The 16,309-nt window shown below is 42.4% G+C and overlaps 1 protein-coding gene across 2 annotated transcripts in view; it reads right to left on the reverse strand.

The window, feature by feature from the left end:
* Nucleotides 1-16,065, reverse strand: part of PLOD2 (procollagen-lysine,2-oxoglutarate 5-dioxygenase 2) — a 58,381-nt gene extending 42,316 nt beyond the window's left edge. For both annotated transcript variants that reach the window (XM_054074339.1, XM_054074340.1), the window contains exon 1: nucleotides 15,652-16,065. In XM_054074339.1, coding sequence (XP_053930314.1) covers nucleotides 15,652-15,745 — 94 coding nt within the window. In that variant the 5' untranslated portion in view covers nucleotides 15,746-16,065. The remainder of the gene's footprint in view (nucleotides 1-15,651) is intronic.
* Between the last annotated feature and the right edge of the window lie 244 nt (nucleotides 16,066-16,309).

Genomic DNA, 16,309 nt, shown 5'->3' on the forward strand with positions numbered 1-16,309 from the left:
ATTCAAAGCTATGAGAAAGACTGTACCCCTATCCAACATACAGTATTTAATCAGACCAGCCTGGATCCCAGAGCACATTGCAGTTCTGCAGTTTGGTCTGGATGCAAGCAACAGCTGTCCTCTGAACAGAGCCCATGAGATCAAGCCTTACAAGAAAGTAAAATTAATCGCTTCCAATGAGCATTCCAGATACAGTGCCTGTTGTTGTTTCACTTTCCCAAAATATATCCTCTGGGTTTATCCTTACCAGCACAGCAATGTCCTAGAAGTGGCTCCTATGAAAAACATTCCTATTAACCCTTCAGCCTTGCCCATCAACACAGACTTAGCAGCCTTGCCATTTTGTTTTATTTGACACCAGAAAAATTAACACACAAGAAGATAACCTACTTCCCTCTTTGTAGAAGAAATGCACCTTGTTAGTTACTCACACGATGTTCTGCAGCCAAGTATTGGGGTGCTTCAAGCATACCTCTGCTCTGTCAAGCAAAAATACCTGTAGAAGCACAGACAGCCTGCAGAACAACGTGAAAAACAGATGTTCTAAAGAAGTTCAAGTCTGTCTAAAATAGTCACAGCAGGCAAACTATGGAGACTGGTCTCAGGAGCCACTGATATTTTTTCCACTGAAATAAGGCTTAGATTCAGCACTAATCAGTGCTCACTGCCAAGTACACACCTACCAAGTCAGACACTGGTCTGGCAACTGTATCCTCAATAGCAGCTATAAGGAGCGTGCATGAGGAAGAACAAGGATAAGACAAGCACATGTGATGCTTCCTCTGCTTCTTCTACCAGTCTCAGTTTATGGGTTTTCCTGACCCAGATGAGATTTCTGTACATTCCAAAACTCTCAGTCCACTTTGTTACCTTGCTCTTACCTAGCCGACTTAACCTTTAAACAGCGATAGAACCATGTGCCCAGTACCTGCTCCAAACAAACAATCTTCTGTGCCTTGAGCAGGGCTCCTACAGTTTTTATCTGATATAGCCCTAGTTCTTCGACTACAGACAACATCGCTACCTGCGCTTCCCACCATGCATAATTTTACAGATTTCTCTACTGGCCCAAGCTGACAATCCTGCAACAAAAAACACAGAAAAGAAGAAACTGAAAATACTTTAAATGCTTTAATCAACTCAATTTGAACACCCAAAAATGTTGGGAAGACAGTTTTAGAAGATTAACTGCTTCCTCTTTTTCTCACTTAAATGCTAGCAGTCTTTTGTAGGCAAGAATCAGAAGCAAATCCCGTGAGCACATCTCAGAAGGGCAGGAGGACCTTCACAGAGGATTTCAGCGCAATACATAGACAGACGCAGTGACTCACCAATAATAATAATGGTTCGATATCTTCAAAATCATTTATTCTAAAGGTCATGCAATCTAAATTCATACTACAGGAGTCAACACAGAATGAATAAGGAACATGATATCTTAGACTATTACTAAAAGAGAACTGGAAATAAAGGATAGGATTTTTCTCCATGGAACAGATTAAGTTATGATCAATTTTTTGTTCAAGCACTGCATTTTCAAGCTAGAGCTGGAAAAAAAATCTAATCATACCAGAATGCATCACCAAGCCAAGTGAATCCATTATTGAAAGTTTCCTAGGTGACCAGTCAAGCACTGACTGTAACAGTGGAATTTGGTTTGGAGTAGACATATTTCACACCTACCCCTTCCTGAGGAATGCTAACAGCAAGGATTTCAAATATTTGTACTCGACAACGAGATGTAAATGACAAAATGTGCGCTGCATCAGATTCCTTCCATAGTCACTAAGTCAAAAGAAAGCATTAAACCAATGTGCAAGTACAGCTTGGGAAGCAAAAATTAAACTATTGTTCTTCATGGGATATCATTACTCTCTTTCAGTGGAAACCACTGCAATTCCACCTACACACCGTCCATGTATTTCAAGATTCACTATGGAGCCTGGTATGTTACTTGAGTTTTGCAGAACAGGAGGGGAAAAGAATGATGTGCCAAATCATACGGGATTTCAATACAAGCTATATAAAATGGACAAAATTGAGCAGACAAATAATGCTGTTTACATTGACATGAAACTGCAAGAAAATCTGTACCACACTCACAGCCAATTAAGCAATCCAGTGCAGCCTGCCTGAGTCAGGTTTGCAAACAGACACAGAACAAACAGAAAGCTATTTTTACAAAGGTATTACTCATATTGGAAAAGTTTTCTTTTTAGCATAATTAGCAATGGTCAATTTTTTGAAGTTTCAGGTGAAGAGATCTAGAAGGCTTTATTTCCATGTCTCTGCTGCACCACAGAAGTTTAGGTGCATGTGGTACTTTATTTTTAAGGCCAGCAGAAGTGTACTTATAGCATTTAGAGTCCATTTAGAACTAAGAGTCCTTTATAAACTATTTATTCTTTCTTGAGGTTCTGGTGTTGTTTTCTTTGTGGGGTGGAGGTTTGTTTGCATTTGTTTTGTAGGGCTTTTCTAAAAAAATCTGTGTCTGACCAAAGAACAGAGAAATGTGCTTTTATTCTGTCTATAGTGTATAAGGAGAGTCAATGTGAAGTGCATTAAATGATCATTACCTTCTCCTATTATAGACGGTATTATTAACCAAATGAGGAAAACAGCACCATTCTCTTCTAGCTAGTAAGAGGTGACAAAAATATTTATGTAATTCCTGTAGGCTCTTGTGACTTTATTTAGACATAAATGACAACTTGCACCAGTTTTACTGGCAGAGTTCCACTGAGCATACCATGGGAGGTATTTGTTTCTTCCTGTGGAAGTGAGTTGAAAGAACGCTTCTAACCATCAAATACTTCTGCTAATTTAACCTTTTAACTTCATTCATTTCAGAAACTTATTCCTTGTTTCCTACACTTAGGTACAAGCCCTTATAACACCTGCCCCATTTGTGACCAGCAACACAAACCCAAAGTGACTTTCATGAACTCACAGAAGTGTAGATATGCAAGTACAACACAGATCCCAACGGAGTAAGTTTACTCAAGTGCTGTTTCCATTTCAGGATGTGTTCAGCTACATCTATTTTAGCTGCAGCCACCCACAGCGTCCCTGCTGCACAGAGCAGGTTTAGTCCCACTAAGAGCCCTGCTGGTGTAGAGGTTCAGTGCAGCACCGGCTCTTACTGCAGGCTGAGTCACACACAAACGTCACCCAGAGGTTGAATGAGTGGCCCAGAGTCCCCAGCAGCACCAGCCGTGCAATGAAGCCCCAGGAGCAGCAGCAGAAAGCTGCCTGCAATTACTCAGACCCCAAGTTACCACTGTGGCCCAGTGCTCCCCAGCAAGTAAGCCACAAAATTCTCAGTCACTGCAAAACCCCTATGATGGATTCTAGCCGTAGCAATGCTGTTCCTGCCTCACCATCCGCTTTGGCACAAACCTCTGCCCTGCCCTCCACCCAGGTGTCTACCGTAAGGAGCTCTACTGTATCATCCTATGCATAGACTTCAGCTGTCCAGTTTCTTAACAACGACAATTCCTCTCACAGGAGGGGAAGAATACACACTCTCAGTAGTATTTTCCAGACAAACAGTAACAGCATCCTCACAATGCAAACAAACAAAGCCAAGAGCACAGCAGGTGGTCACAGCTCTCTACACTTACAGGATACTGGGATGCCACAGAGGGCAGAGGCCGCCCGGCAGGGCTGGTCTCCCCTGGCACGTGGCCTGCCAGAAGCATCTTGGCAGTCATTGGAGGGGATTACCAAGACCGGCATATTTTTCCACAAGTACAAGTCAGGCTGTGTAAAACACCCTATACTGAATTTCAACAGGAAGGCATGAAATAAAATCTCTGAAGAGCTTCGTGCCAGGTATGAGGGTGCTGAAGCTACTAGAGTGCAATTATTCCAGACAGCTTTCCGACAGTTACATTCACAAAACAGCTGTTCTGTTTTGAAAACAAGCCTGAGAGAGCACTCCTTTAGCCAAGAAAAGTATATCCAGTGACAAAGAGAATTCATTTTTACATGCAAATTGGGAAACCCTTAAGCACCCAAGCTGCAAAAGACAACACTGCACACTGAGCACAGGCAATGTATTAGGAAACCCAATAAAGGTTCATCAGAACATCGCACTCTCACTCAATCTTTCGTGCTGCTACTATCAGGGATCTGACTGCATCATAAATATTTATATTTCCAGAAGAACAAACTTCAAACCAGAGCCTATGTCTTCAGTGAATTGCCTGGTGAGGTCTCAGCCAGGAATTGCCACGGCAGGGCTGCTTTAAGAAGCTGGGACTTCTCTCCCTGTACCTTTGCAAAGAACTGCAGTCACTCCTCATGTACCCATATGGTTCTTATTTATCTTGAACGAACACCAACAGAGATTACTACATAATTTCTACCAGGGGTTGTGGGCATTAGTACAGTAGCTTCAGGGCAGCCAAAACTAAGGATATTGCTCACAGCCACACAAGAGCTGACATTGAGTCCTTGGATTCAACTACCATGGACTTGTCTGGAATAGGATTGAGCTGTAAAGATCAACGGACATCTGTGCACGGTTCTACATTATGCCATTAAAATCTATCTCTATCTTTGAAATTAGTGGCTTATAACGGTAAAGAAATGGTATCTGGTTCCTGGAATACAGTTTTATCCATGTTCCAGTGCCTACATAAAACAGTCTACGGTGTCCCACCCAGAACTGCTCAACAGAGTAACAATTGTGCATCAACCTCTCCATTAAATGAGCAAAGAGATGTAACTTTACAAAATAACTCACCAAAGGTTGCCAGCAAGCATATAAACAAGTTGCTAGAGATAGTGGAAGAAGCTTGGGAACTGGAAGCATACTAGGAATACTTCCCTGGGTTTTTAAAAAACAAAACCACACACAGTCAAAGAAAGGTCAGGGAGTAACTTTGGCAGTGATCTGCATGACCTTAATCTAAGGCAAAGGCTAGGCAGAACTCTGGAAGAGAAGATGGATGAGATGGATACCTGGAAGAGGCACACATTCATCTGAGCCCATTAATTAAGGTATGTAATTGTGCTTGTTATTACGTCTCCCGCATCTCTGGAGATGTGGGACACCAGCAGGGTACAGTTTCCCACAAAAACAAAATCAAACAAAAACCAACAAACAAAATAAAACAACAATGAACCCACAGACTGGATTTAGCTTGCCTTTATACCACAAAGAAGAATGTTCTGGAGAGACATAATAAAGCACAACACAGCTGAAAAAAGTGTTTTCAGCCTGGATTCCTCCCATCACACTTCAAGAGCACATTAATGAGGAATGTTTAAAAGTAAGCTGAACTGAGAAGTAACTGTCAGAGCGAGAGTAAACAGCTCCAACTAACTGCAGACTTCTGACTGTATTTCTGCTATTATTTTTATTGTTTCTACCAATTAAGCATTAAAGAAAGAAAATAAAATGAAGGGAAGCTTATTTGAGTTTGGAATAAAGTTTTCAGTATGCCTGTTGATTTCCAAGGCAAGCATTCTATCCCTTGCATAATCATCTCAAATTTATGAGTCCTGACTTGGCCATGCAACTTTCTCTTCTGACTTCTGTATTCAGCCAGTAATGAGATGGTGAAGCTAGAGGAACTGTCCTTAAGAAATGCTATTTTCCTTCCTTATGCACCTCACCTAAAGCACATATTGCATCAACAAAATCCATGTTCTGAGACTCTTACAATAGTCTGAGGGAGAAACAAAAAGTAATTAGTGGGTTTTTTTGACCTTCCCATCCACTTTGCTAACCTGAAAGGGAGCTAAAAAATCACAGTCCTCAAGTCTGCCCTCAGCATAGCTGCTTACACACCACAGCACCTCGTGGGTGTTTGCCAGCTTGTCACCAGCCCTGTTTGGAGAACATGACATTTTAACATCATTACCCAGATAAGCATATTGAGTACAACATGTTTGAGTTAGCAAATAAAAGGATAATAGTGCAGGTTGAGCTGTGTGCAGATTGGCTTACAGTACGTGAAGGCATGATCCATAACCAGGATACAAACCAGTTTCTCATAATTTCATGATAAAACTGGTAAATTTTGAAGAATAAAGCTTTTAAAACTATTTAGGAATGCAGTGTCCTAATACAACCAGCCCCCTGTAATTTCTCTAACAGCTGAGTTTTATTTCTGCAAGATAACTTGGAAAATGTAAAATACTCTACAATATCTTCTGAACAAGATGAAATTGAGACACACACCCCTCCAAAAAAAATGGCTGACACAAAGCATCTCGGAAAACCTCATTTATAAGCTTAGTTTCTGTTTCCTCCATAAAACCAAATAACATAATGGTCTGTGTGTCTGCATTCCCAATTAATTGCAAAACTGTGAAAGAGCTTTTAAAGAGATTGCAGCCTTAGGTTTAAGCCCACAATAGTAAAAAAAGCATTCAAAAAACTTAAATGGATCATTGGGCTACACAACACTGTACAGAGTCCATACAGCCATGATGATCAGCTCTCTTCCCATGCAGTTTTGACGACTTTACTAAAACTAATTTTTCCATAAGCTTCTGACCCATGTTGATACTCCACAGGCAGCTACAGAGTCACTGATGGTGCCACCAGCAACTTCCCTTTCCTATTTGTACTGACTCAGATCATATGTTCAAAACCCCAAGAAACATTAAGTCAACTAAAAAGCTAAAATACCAAAAAGTACTTTCAAAATCCAGACTTTAGTCACACACAATCTTCCACCTGTCACCCCAGAAAACATAATTAGACTCCTCAAAAGGAAAATTGATTTGCCCCCCCAATAAATGGCAGTTATAGCCTGAACTTAAGATTCTACATCAAATGCAACTTTTGAAAATCCACATACTCTGAAAATGTAAAAAAAACTCCAGTTAAACAGCTGGAGACAGGAGAAACCCATCGTATGCAATGTAACCATGACAAGCTATACCTACATACTTATATTTGGTTAATGGAATCTAGCAGCAAACAAAGTAGATCTGAAGTAGACAACATCAAAAATACAAACTTAAAACATATATATCTACCCAAGGTCAGTTTACATGATGTATATATGGTCCAAGAAAGTAGTAAGCCAAAAGAAGAACTATGGTCAAATAAAACTTCTGACATGAAGAAGGAAGAGACAAAGCCATCCAACAGTTGTTTATTTTCTCCCAGGATTCCTTATAAACACAACAATGTACCGAAATGGCAAACATGGTCATCTTCTTTCCTCAGGAAAGAAATGTGCATTACACTCCAGGAGGAAGGAAGATGACTGGTGCACAAAAAAATACACTTCATATTTGGAAGTACATTTCTGGTTGTTTTTTTTAATCTGTTCTTTATTTCATACAGTCAATTTCTGCTCTGCACAGAACACCCACTGTATGCCTCCACTCATCCCACAGCTTACTGCTTTCCAGAGAGGCAGACTGGTTTCAAAGTCCCATTAACTGTAGCTACGATCACCTTGTAAGACTGGATCCTAAGCAATTTAATAGCACGCTGTTAAAAAACATCTTTGGAGGGGAGACAAAAAAGATTTGAAAAACTCATGAAGGACTGCAAAGTGATAAGATTTAAAATAAAAGATGAAATTAGAATTAACAGATAGAAAATTAAGAACAGGCAGGGTTGCCAAACACATAGTACATACTGATATCCTACACCAATCCACATTCTTGTGTGGGAGAGATGGATTTTTGAGAACAAATGCTTCAAATAAATCTTAAAGGTCAGACTTTGAGGATGCAGACCTTCCTGTACAGACCTCTTCTGAAAGTCAGGTCTGTTTTCCTCCATACCACAACACTGCTGACCACTGCCCGTCAATACGTGCACGTCTTACTGCAAAACACAGAGCAGCAAAACCACAATTCATGTAATTTCCAACGACATACAAGATTCTCCTTGGCCAGCTATTAGCAGACTTGTACCCTCTCCACTTTAAACTAGACATATTAAACTAAAGCAAAGTAAACAGAAGTCTGTCTTTTGATGGCATAAGCATAGTTATTGCAGAACTAATGTCAGTACACAGGTATCAACTCTGCTAGGACGCGATCCTCAAAATGGTTCAGCCTGCAGGAAAGAAATACTGCCATCTTTCAATGCATGGACTATCTGTGGATAATACTTTCTGTGCTTCTCCAGATTATTTGTAGATCTTGCTGAAGCTGCAGAGCAACAGCTATTGGTATCAAAACTCCCAACACTGTCCCACGACAGGGAACAAAACCAGTAAAGGCAGGACGTTTTCAGAAGCTGTCTAGGGAAAGAAATACAGAATGTATAACTTGCCAGTTTCAGCTACTTTTGAATACATGGTACTGTTGCAACTTCTTCAGCCATAGTAAGTATTGCCTGTTACAGAGTTCTCCCTTTCCTCATGATTTAAAGGAACTAAGAAGGCAGGTCAGCAGAACTGTGTCTTTATATTAAGAAAGAGTTGCTCTGAATTATCTCACAATATAAAATTCATCCTAGATTAGCACTTGCTAACACACAGTTCTTGGACAGGACACTACTTTTTTTTTTCTTTTCCTTTTCTATTACCAAATCTACACTGAAGATTTCCAAGACTTAGAAAGAGGCTTCTCACTCGAAAGTCCCATTATTGTTAAACACCATCCGCCACTCACAAAGAGGTGAACAGTGTTGTACAAACTCTGCATGTCAGAATCTAAAGTTTGTTATGAAAATACCAAAGATTCTCATGCAAAGAAATTATCTTGTGCTTTAATTCACAGCCCACAGGGATGTGGACAGACATTTCCCTCTTCCATGCATACTGACAAACAGCAACCCTGCTGAGCTGCTGCTTACTATCATTTATCACATCATTTTTGATGATGTATAGACACAGCATCTAAAATGTTTACTTGAAAATGATCACCTGTTGAATAGAGCCAGTTCTAAAAAAAATAAATAAATAAAAACCCATCACCCACAGATTGTAAAACTGTAACAATTTTTCTGCATATGCATATATACATACAAATGCTTTTAGACAAAGATTAGCAATTACTCCTAATACGTATGTATAACTGATTTCGAAAACATTGGAAAGCTGATTCTGAGCTGATTCTGTCTCAGCTCATAATTTACTTTCTTTTAATTTAGTAGTATAGAATATACAGTCAACAAGAGATCATTAAGACCTGTATGTGCACTCGTCAATCACCTGCATAAGTCCCAGGTGCAGTGGTGCAGTGCTGGCGGGAGCTCAGGCCCACACTCTTTCTAATGCAAGATTTCCTCATTTTAATAGCTGAACAAAACCAGATACAAGCAGCAGTAGTCAAGGTTTTCCATCAGCTTCAATGGACTTGGATGAGAGTCTGTTTACTGAATCAATTATTCTGTAGTAAAGCAAAGATAAGGCATGTTCCTTAGTTCCCAGATAAGAAAAAAACTAAAATCAACTGTTTGTAAATGACATTATGGCCATGCATGAAGCAACTCCAACAAGAGCTGCCTAACTTCCTGGCAAGCAGGGAGCGGATCAGGTTACAGCTGTTTATTAGTGCCCAGATAGCAATCAAACCACAAAAATCTTCTTGAGAGTGGAAGCTGATGGAGTCATGGCACTGGCTGGGTCTTGCTTGAACACGCCGATTGGATGGCCATGCTATAAACTGTTCACCAGGGCTCTGCAGCTGAGAGCAGGACACAATTAATATCAGCTGTCTAAGTGAGAAAGTTTACTCCGCTTCTGCCTTTTAGCAGCCTTGCCCTCTGTCTCTCTCATAAATATGTATCTAGAGAAGAGATACATCTTCTGCTTAAGCTGTTGTTTAGTAAATCCAGCTGTTTAAACAGAAGCGGTAACACACAACACCAGGCTAAGGCTAAGGTCCGTTTCCTGACAGCTAATCAATCCACCAATGAAAGTTGGCAGTTAAGATTCGCAGTAAGTTTCTCCTTAGACTAGCCTTTTCTTAAAACAGTAGAAATTGGAGCCATCCTGAAAATGCATAACTGTCCTTCATGCCTGCACCGCGGTTCATGTTGTCAGTGGATGTTACCATCCTGATTCGTCAGTTCATTTGAAAAAGCTGCCCTTTAGCATCTGGCCCTGTGTCCAGACACTGGACATGTGAAAATCTCCAGACAGAAACACAGGCAGTGCAGTCCTGGGATCCCCTCTTCCATGTAAAGAAGCAACTTAAAACTCCACAGCTGTGAGATAACAGGTAGCGCCCCGCCTTGAACAACTCAGTCCTTCAAATCATGAAACAACACCAATAACATCTGTCCTACTTCTGACACAACACCATGACATATCCTGTATAATGCATATTTAAACCTGCTTTTAACATCAAACACTTGACCCAGCAACTTCAATTACTAAGTTTATGGGCCTGGTTCTGTCCTAACGTGTACAATTGCTTTACAGTGATGTAAACCAGAATTAGTAAACGGATTAAGACAAAAGCCTAAAGAAACACTTTTTTAAAGTTTCATGTGAACTACAAAAAAAAACAAAAAAAAAAAGAAAAAAGTTAAAAAAAAAATACAAATGCAATTCTATCAGATGCTATTTTCTGCACAGCTGATTTCAGCAAGAACTCCCTAATGGGCTCAATCAGTACATTAACACTTAGACCCACAAGTACAGCATTAATTCTCAAAGGAATGGTGCTTATCTTTGTTTAGCATTTTTCTGTCTTTTTTCCTTACAGTTTATTTACACTAATTACAAATACTGCATCAGTCAGCTTTAAAAACACACTTGCAGCTACACTGCCAGATTCAGGGCTACCACCAAAAAAGACCCTGCCTCTATTTCCCCCATGTCTATATTGTAAGAAAACACACAGTGGATCAACAGATATGCAACTTGTCCAAGAAGGAACCCTGAAATATTTTCAAAGGGCAGACCATAAGAGTTGGTGAGCCAACCACTAAAATAAAGGGAACTTCTTCAGAATTGTCCTATAAATTTGAATGCAATGTTTTAAAGCCAAGGCAGAGTTCTACTGCTTAGCCTTAAATTATTAGGAAATTGGTCTGTAATTACACTGTACTCCAGTTCAAAAATAGTCAGGGATTTTAAAAGAAATTATACAGTAATTCGCAGCATCTTTAATTTTGGTTCAAGCAGCAACAAAATGAAATGATCAAATATGTCAACTATATAATTTGTCAATAATTAAATATTTCAACAATTAGTAGGTACCTAAGTTTCTGAAGTCTCAGTGGTCAGTTTGAACCAGTATCATTAAAATATTATACTAAAAAGGCACAGAGGCTTGCACACACTGAGAATATGAAGAAGCCCAGTTACTCTGATCATCACATAAAGGATTCACTCTGTTTCTTCAGTGGACCTCTTATTCGTCTGTTTTTCATTTTTTGTTTTTCCTTCTATGACAAATTGCAAAATTATTTCTAGCTCCTGCAAAAAAAACAAAAAGATACCTGGGATGAAACAGTGCCTTTACATTTTTTGACTCCTCATGACCAGTATAATCCGTATTTTAAAACAAAGTTCACCTTAAGGAAATACTCCAGAAGCAGTTCCATTAAACCACCTAACACTACTTGTGGTGTCGGGCTGTGCTTGCAAGCACGTATTCCTTGATGATAAAGTGTTTTTTATTCTCTAGAGCTACAACATTCCCACACATACAGACACATTCCTGCTACTGATCTGTTTGGTTAAGTTGTATTTTGTGCCAGAGAGAACCACACTATGTACAAATTAAGAGGAAAAAAAATATTCTTCACTTTCAGACTTTTTTCCCTTGTAACCAGTCCCTCAAAAACTACAAAAAAATGACATTATAAGTGAAAACAAAAATGCCTTTATTACTTTTCATGACAAGGGAATTGACCCAAGCAGTATGTAATTTACACTTCAGACTAGCAGCTCTACACAAATGGAAGGTTACTCCTTTTGATTACACAATGTAACAGTGCTAATTCAACAGGCAAACTAAACACTTCCCATGAAGACACCGAGTCACTTCTGCTTAAGTAAGCAGCGGTGAGAGAAAAAGCCAAGAAAGAACTCAGACATAAATCATGACTTTCTGGAATATGTCACAAACATAAAGAAAACTTTGAGAAATAACCTGTTAATTTAGATCCTTGACAGGGACACATTTCACACAAAACCCTTCCGGCTCAAATAACCATGGTGGTCATTCTACTATAGCTTCACACTGCAATTTACAGCATCGAACGCTGATGATAAAGGTCAAAACTGTTTTACTCTTTCTTGTTTTGATTAGAAACGCATTCTACACAAAGTTGCAGCGGTCTTATCCAGCCTCACCGCAGAACTTTGCTGATTTGTGCTCCACAGCTGTTTGCCTATTTTTAACTAATGTCCAAACACACACATCCCCAACTACACAGTTTCATCTGTTATTCACCACTTATTTCAAAGCTGGATCCTAAAGGTATCTATGCAAACAAACATTACCCACCCAAAGTAGTACACATTGATGTTACACGCATTCCTAAATACTTCCAAGGGAGTTGGGATGATAGTGCCCTTGGGACACAGGTAACTCAAAGGCTGTGTCCTGCAGGATTGGGTCCTGGGGATGTCACTCTCTGCCTTTACCTTTCACCTGTATGAAGCAGGTGGCAAAGATGCACAGTCCTCACAAAAAGAGAACGAAACTCCCAAGCGACCTCGAGGAGGTGTTTTTCTCCAGCACAAGTTTACATAGCGGTTTTAGATATTGAAGTGATGAGATGAAACAAAACTAGCATCAGTAGAGGAACAAGAAACAGAAAATCAGGCAGAGAGGGACAGTCAGGCATAGAGTGCCTCACTTACAGTGTCTCCTCCATCAAGCAGGTCACGTCTTTCAGTACTTTTAGTAAGTACATGAAGATGTTTCACTGAATTCCCTTGTTCGCACACTATGGGTGCCGCAGACGGAAAGGCTGATTGATCACTTGTGGTCACTCACGGGTACCATTTTGGCTGAGCCCAAAAACAGAAATGGCAACAGTACATGCTGTATCTCCAAGTGAGTCCTGGCACATTAGACCAGGCAGCAGTTACTGCTTGAAGCGTTTGTGTCCAGCATTTGACAGGCACTGGGGTGGAGAAAGCCACAGCCTGCCAGGCTGCCCACACCTCCTGGCCCAGCTGGCCAGAAAGCCACCCACACTGCTGTGGCCCTCTCCGTGACAAAACCCTTCCTAGCCACCCTCCCCCTCCTCACATTTCAGGAGTGCATACAGACAGCAACAAACCACAGGGTCCACGTCAAAACCTGCCCATTTGCTGCCATTAAAGCCTGTGGCTCCCAGAGCTCAGCACAGCCGCGCTGCAACTAAGTCGCTCTGGGGAAGAGGCTCAAAGGTGGCAAAGACATTTCTCCTGACAAAAGCTGATTAATAAAGCATTTCAGGTGGGAATATCATTTACATCTGTTGCCAAGAGCAGTGTCTGCTCCTAATGCAATGACAAATGGCTTCTCCACACGCTCCCCCGCACCATGGACTGCATTACACGACAAGCAACACGCACAGAGCGAGTAAACTGCAATGGAAATACTATAACGCTGCTCTCTCAACACAGAAACATTTGTATCTTCACGACATAGGACTCAAGTGTTTAAGAGCTCAACAGTGCTTTCCTCTGTGATTCCTTGAAACACAAAGCTGCAGCAAAGGAGCACTGGAGTGACTTCTGCAAGCAGAGTTGGCCACAGGGCTGTGCTGACTGCTCATTGCTCAAGCAGCCACCGCTGTGCAATGAGCAGTTCTCTTGCTGTAACTTTTCCAAGCCTTTCCGAGTAAAGCAGTGAAGTCGTCTCAAGAAATAAAGATACAGCTTGGCAGTCAGTTTCAGACAGTCTCATTACAGCTTATTTCTGAAACATGCAGCCCTAACAGGCTGCTTTAAAATCTGACAGGGGAATTGTGTCCGCCTGCTGCTTCACATCTGAGTTGCACAAAGTACGAAGAGACTAGAAATGAAGAAACAGATTTCTGGAACTGGAAGCACAGAAAGGTCTGCCCCTCTTCAAGCCATACAGCGCAGTCTCGGGGAAAACATTTAAGGGTTAAAACTGTAATAAAAACAAGTAACACAGCAGGCAGTGTCTGGGGTCACGTAACTACTCAGGGAGTGGTTTCCACTCGACAGAGCCTTCTACGATTCCAGCTACTCATGTTAAAACAAAAAAGGATTACGATCTTCCTGTGTGAATACCCACATATAAATGTATCAGTACTTTCTAGCATTGTAATTTGTGTAGCATCATTTTTATTATTTATATAAACAGAGCAGTCTATTTTCGGTTTGCTGAATCATACAGTGCTGTCTGGACTAAGTACTCTGCTTTCACACCTCTGACCACCAGCAGGATTAAAGGAAAATCCTTACATGCCAGCTATTAGATTCTATCAGCTTCAGGGCACACATCTCAAGTACACAGTTAAAAGAACCCAACCAAAAAAGAAAACAAAACAAAAAACACACACAAAAAATCATTATTTGAAGAGTTATGTTTGAGAAAATGACTACGATTGCAATAATTAATTTCCAAAGGAGCTTAATTTACACTCTCACTGCCCTGGTGACAGGCATAGGAGCTCAACTTTCTACTCAAAGCATGTCGCCATAGGCAGCACCTACAAGGGACACAAGGGCTGAACAGTAACACTCACACACCCCTTAACAGACTGCAAACTACAGTGCACACCACTACCTTCACAGAAGTCTTCTGAATGACTGATAGCAGCAAAGCATTAAGAAAACTGGAAATGAGAAGCTCATTGGTTAGAGTCTGGTATTAATCAACACCTTTTTTTTTTAAAAAAAAAAACACAAGTTATCAACCAAGTCAGCAGTTTTCCTATCAAAATTAAAACTTACAAAACTTGCTTCTCTAAAACGTAGGTTCCTTCTGCTCATCAGAAGGAAATTAAGCCAGATACAAAAATAACTTGATTACACTCTTGAGCAAACAAGCCAAGAGATGGAACATTTGGATTTCATATGGTAATAATCCAGTGGGCCGAAATACCTTTTGTATGCCTAGAATAAAAACCCCAAGCACAGATTCAGTAACAGAGCGAGAAATATGTTTTGGCACACAGCTGGACGTGCACACACTCAGACACCTCTCTCTGAGAGAATTTCCTGTATACATTCTTTTATTTTACATGCCGGAGATAGAAAGAAATTTTATCTTCTGGATCCTTGAAGTGAAAGCGACGACAAAATACCACGAGCCAAAATCCAGCCCGCCTCTGCGGGGAGGGAAGGGGCACCGAAGCCTGCAGCTGACTTCTGGCTGGAGGAGCAAACTTAGTACTAACAGCTGATACAGCTTGGAAAAGAAGCGACTGATGCTATGCTTTTCCCAGCCTTGTCATCAACACCTCTGGGAAGGGAAGGGCGAAAGTCAGGGAGACTCGCTTCCCATTAGGGACTCTTTTTCTTTTCCAAGAGGGGTTACGCACCTATGACCCACACCGGCGAGTTGGAGCCCTTTCGGCCAAGCGGATCCTCTGGAGAGCAAGCCAGGGAGCCCTGCCCGCCCCGCCCCGGCGCCCGCGGAGGAAGGGGACGGGGGGGCGGAAAGAACCGACTCGGGAAAGCGGCGGCTCCCCGCCGCCACGGGAAGGCTTCCCCCCTCCCACCCCGGCGGAGGTTACCGAGCCGCGCGGCACAAAGCCGCCGGCACCGCACCCCCGGGCTCCATCCCGCGCCTCACCTGCGGTGCGCGTCCCGGAGCGCCGCGCCGCCAGCGCCAGGGCCAGCAGCAGCGGCAGCAGGAGGCGCCGCGGCCCCGCGCCGCTCCTCGCCATCTTCCCCCTCCGACAAACGAAGGGAAACGAAGGGAAAAAACGATGCCCGGGGAGCCGGGGGGGCGCCGCTCCTCCTCCGCGGCGCGCGAGAGCCAAGCACGCTCCGCCCGCCCCGGGCTTTGTACGGCGCGGGGGGCGGCGAAGGCGCAACAGGAGCCGCCGAGCCGGGGTGTGCGCGGATGCCGGCGGTGCCGCTGCTGCTGGAGCTGCCGCTGCCGGAGCTGCTCCGGGGGCTGCTGCCGCCGCCGGGGCGGAGCGGGCAGCCAAGCCCCGCCCCGGCCCCGCCGCCGTAGGTGCGCGGCGCTGCAGCGGGGACGGAGTGCTCAGGGCTGGCCGGGCTGGAGCCGGTGCTGCTGCTCCGGGGAGCGCTCCCGGCCGCCGCCTGGGGAATCGCCTCCCTCTCCCAGCGGATCGTCAGCGGTTTCGTTGGTTGTTGCGTCCAGATAAAAGTATTCCTGAAAGTTTGGTGTCATAGAATCACCAGGTTGGAAAAGACCTCTCGGATCACCGAGTCCAACCATTCCTGTCTGCCACTAAACCATGTCCCTGAGCACCTCGTCTACT

The sequence above is a fragment of the Cuculus canorus genome, chromosome 9 (assembly GCF_017976375.1).
Source record: "Cuculus canorus isolate bCucCan1 chromosome 9, bCucCan1.pri, whole genome shotgun sequence".
Classification (NCBI taxonomy): Eukaryota; Metazoa; Chordata; class Aves; order Cuculiformes; family Cuculidae; genus Cuculus; species Cuculus canorus.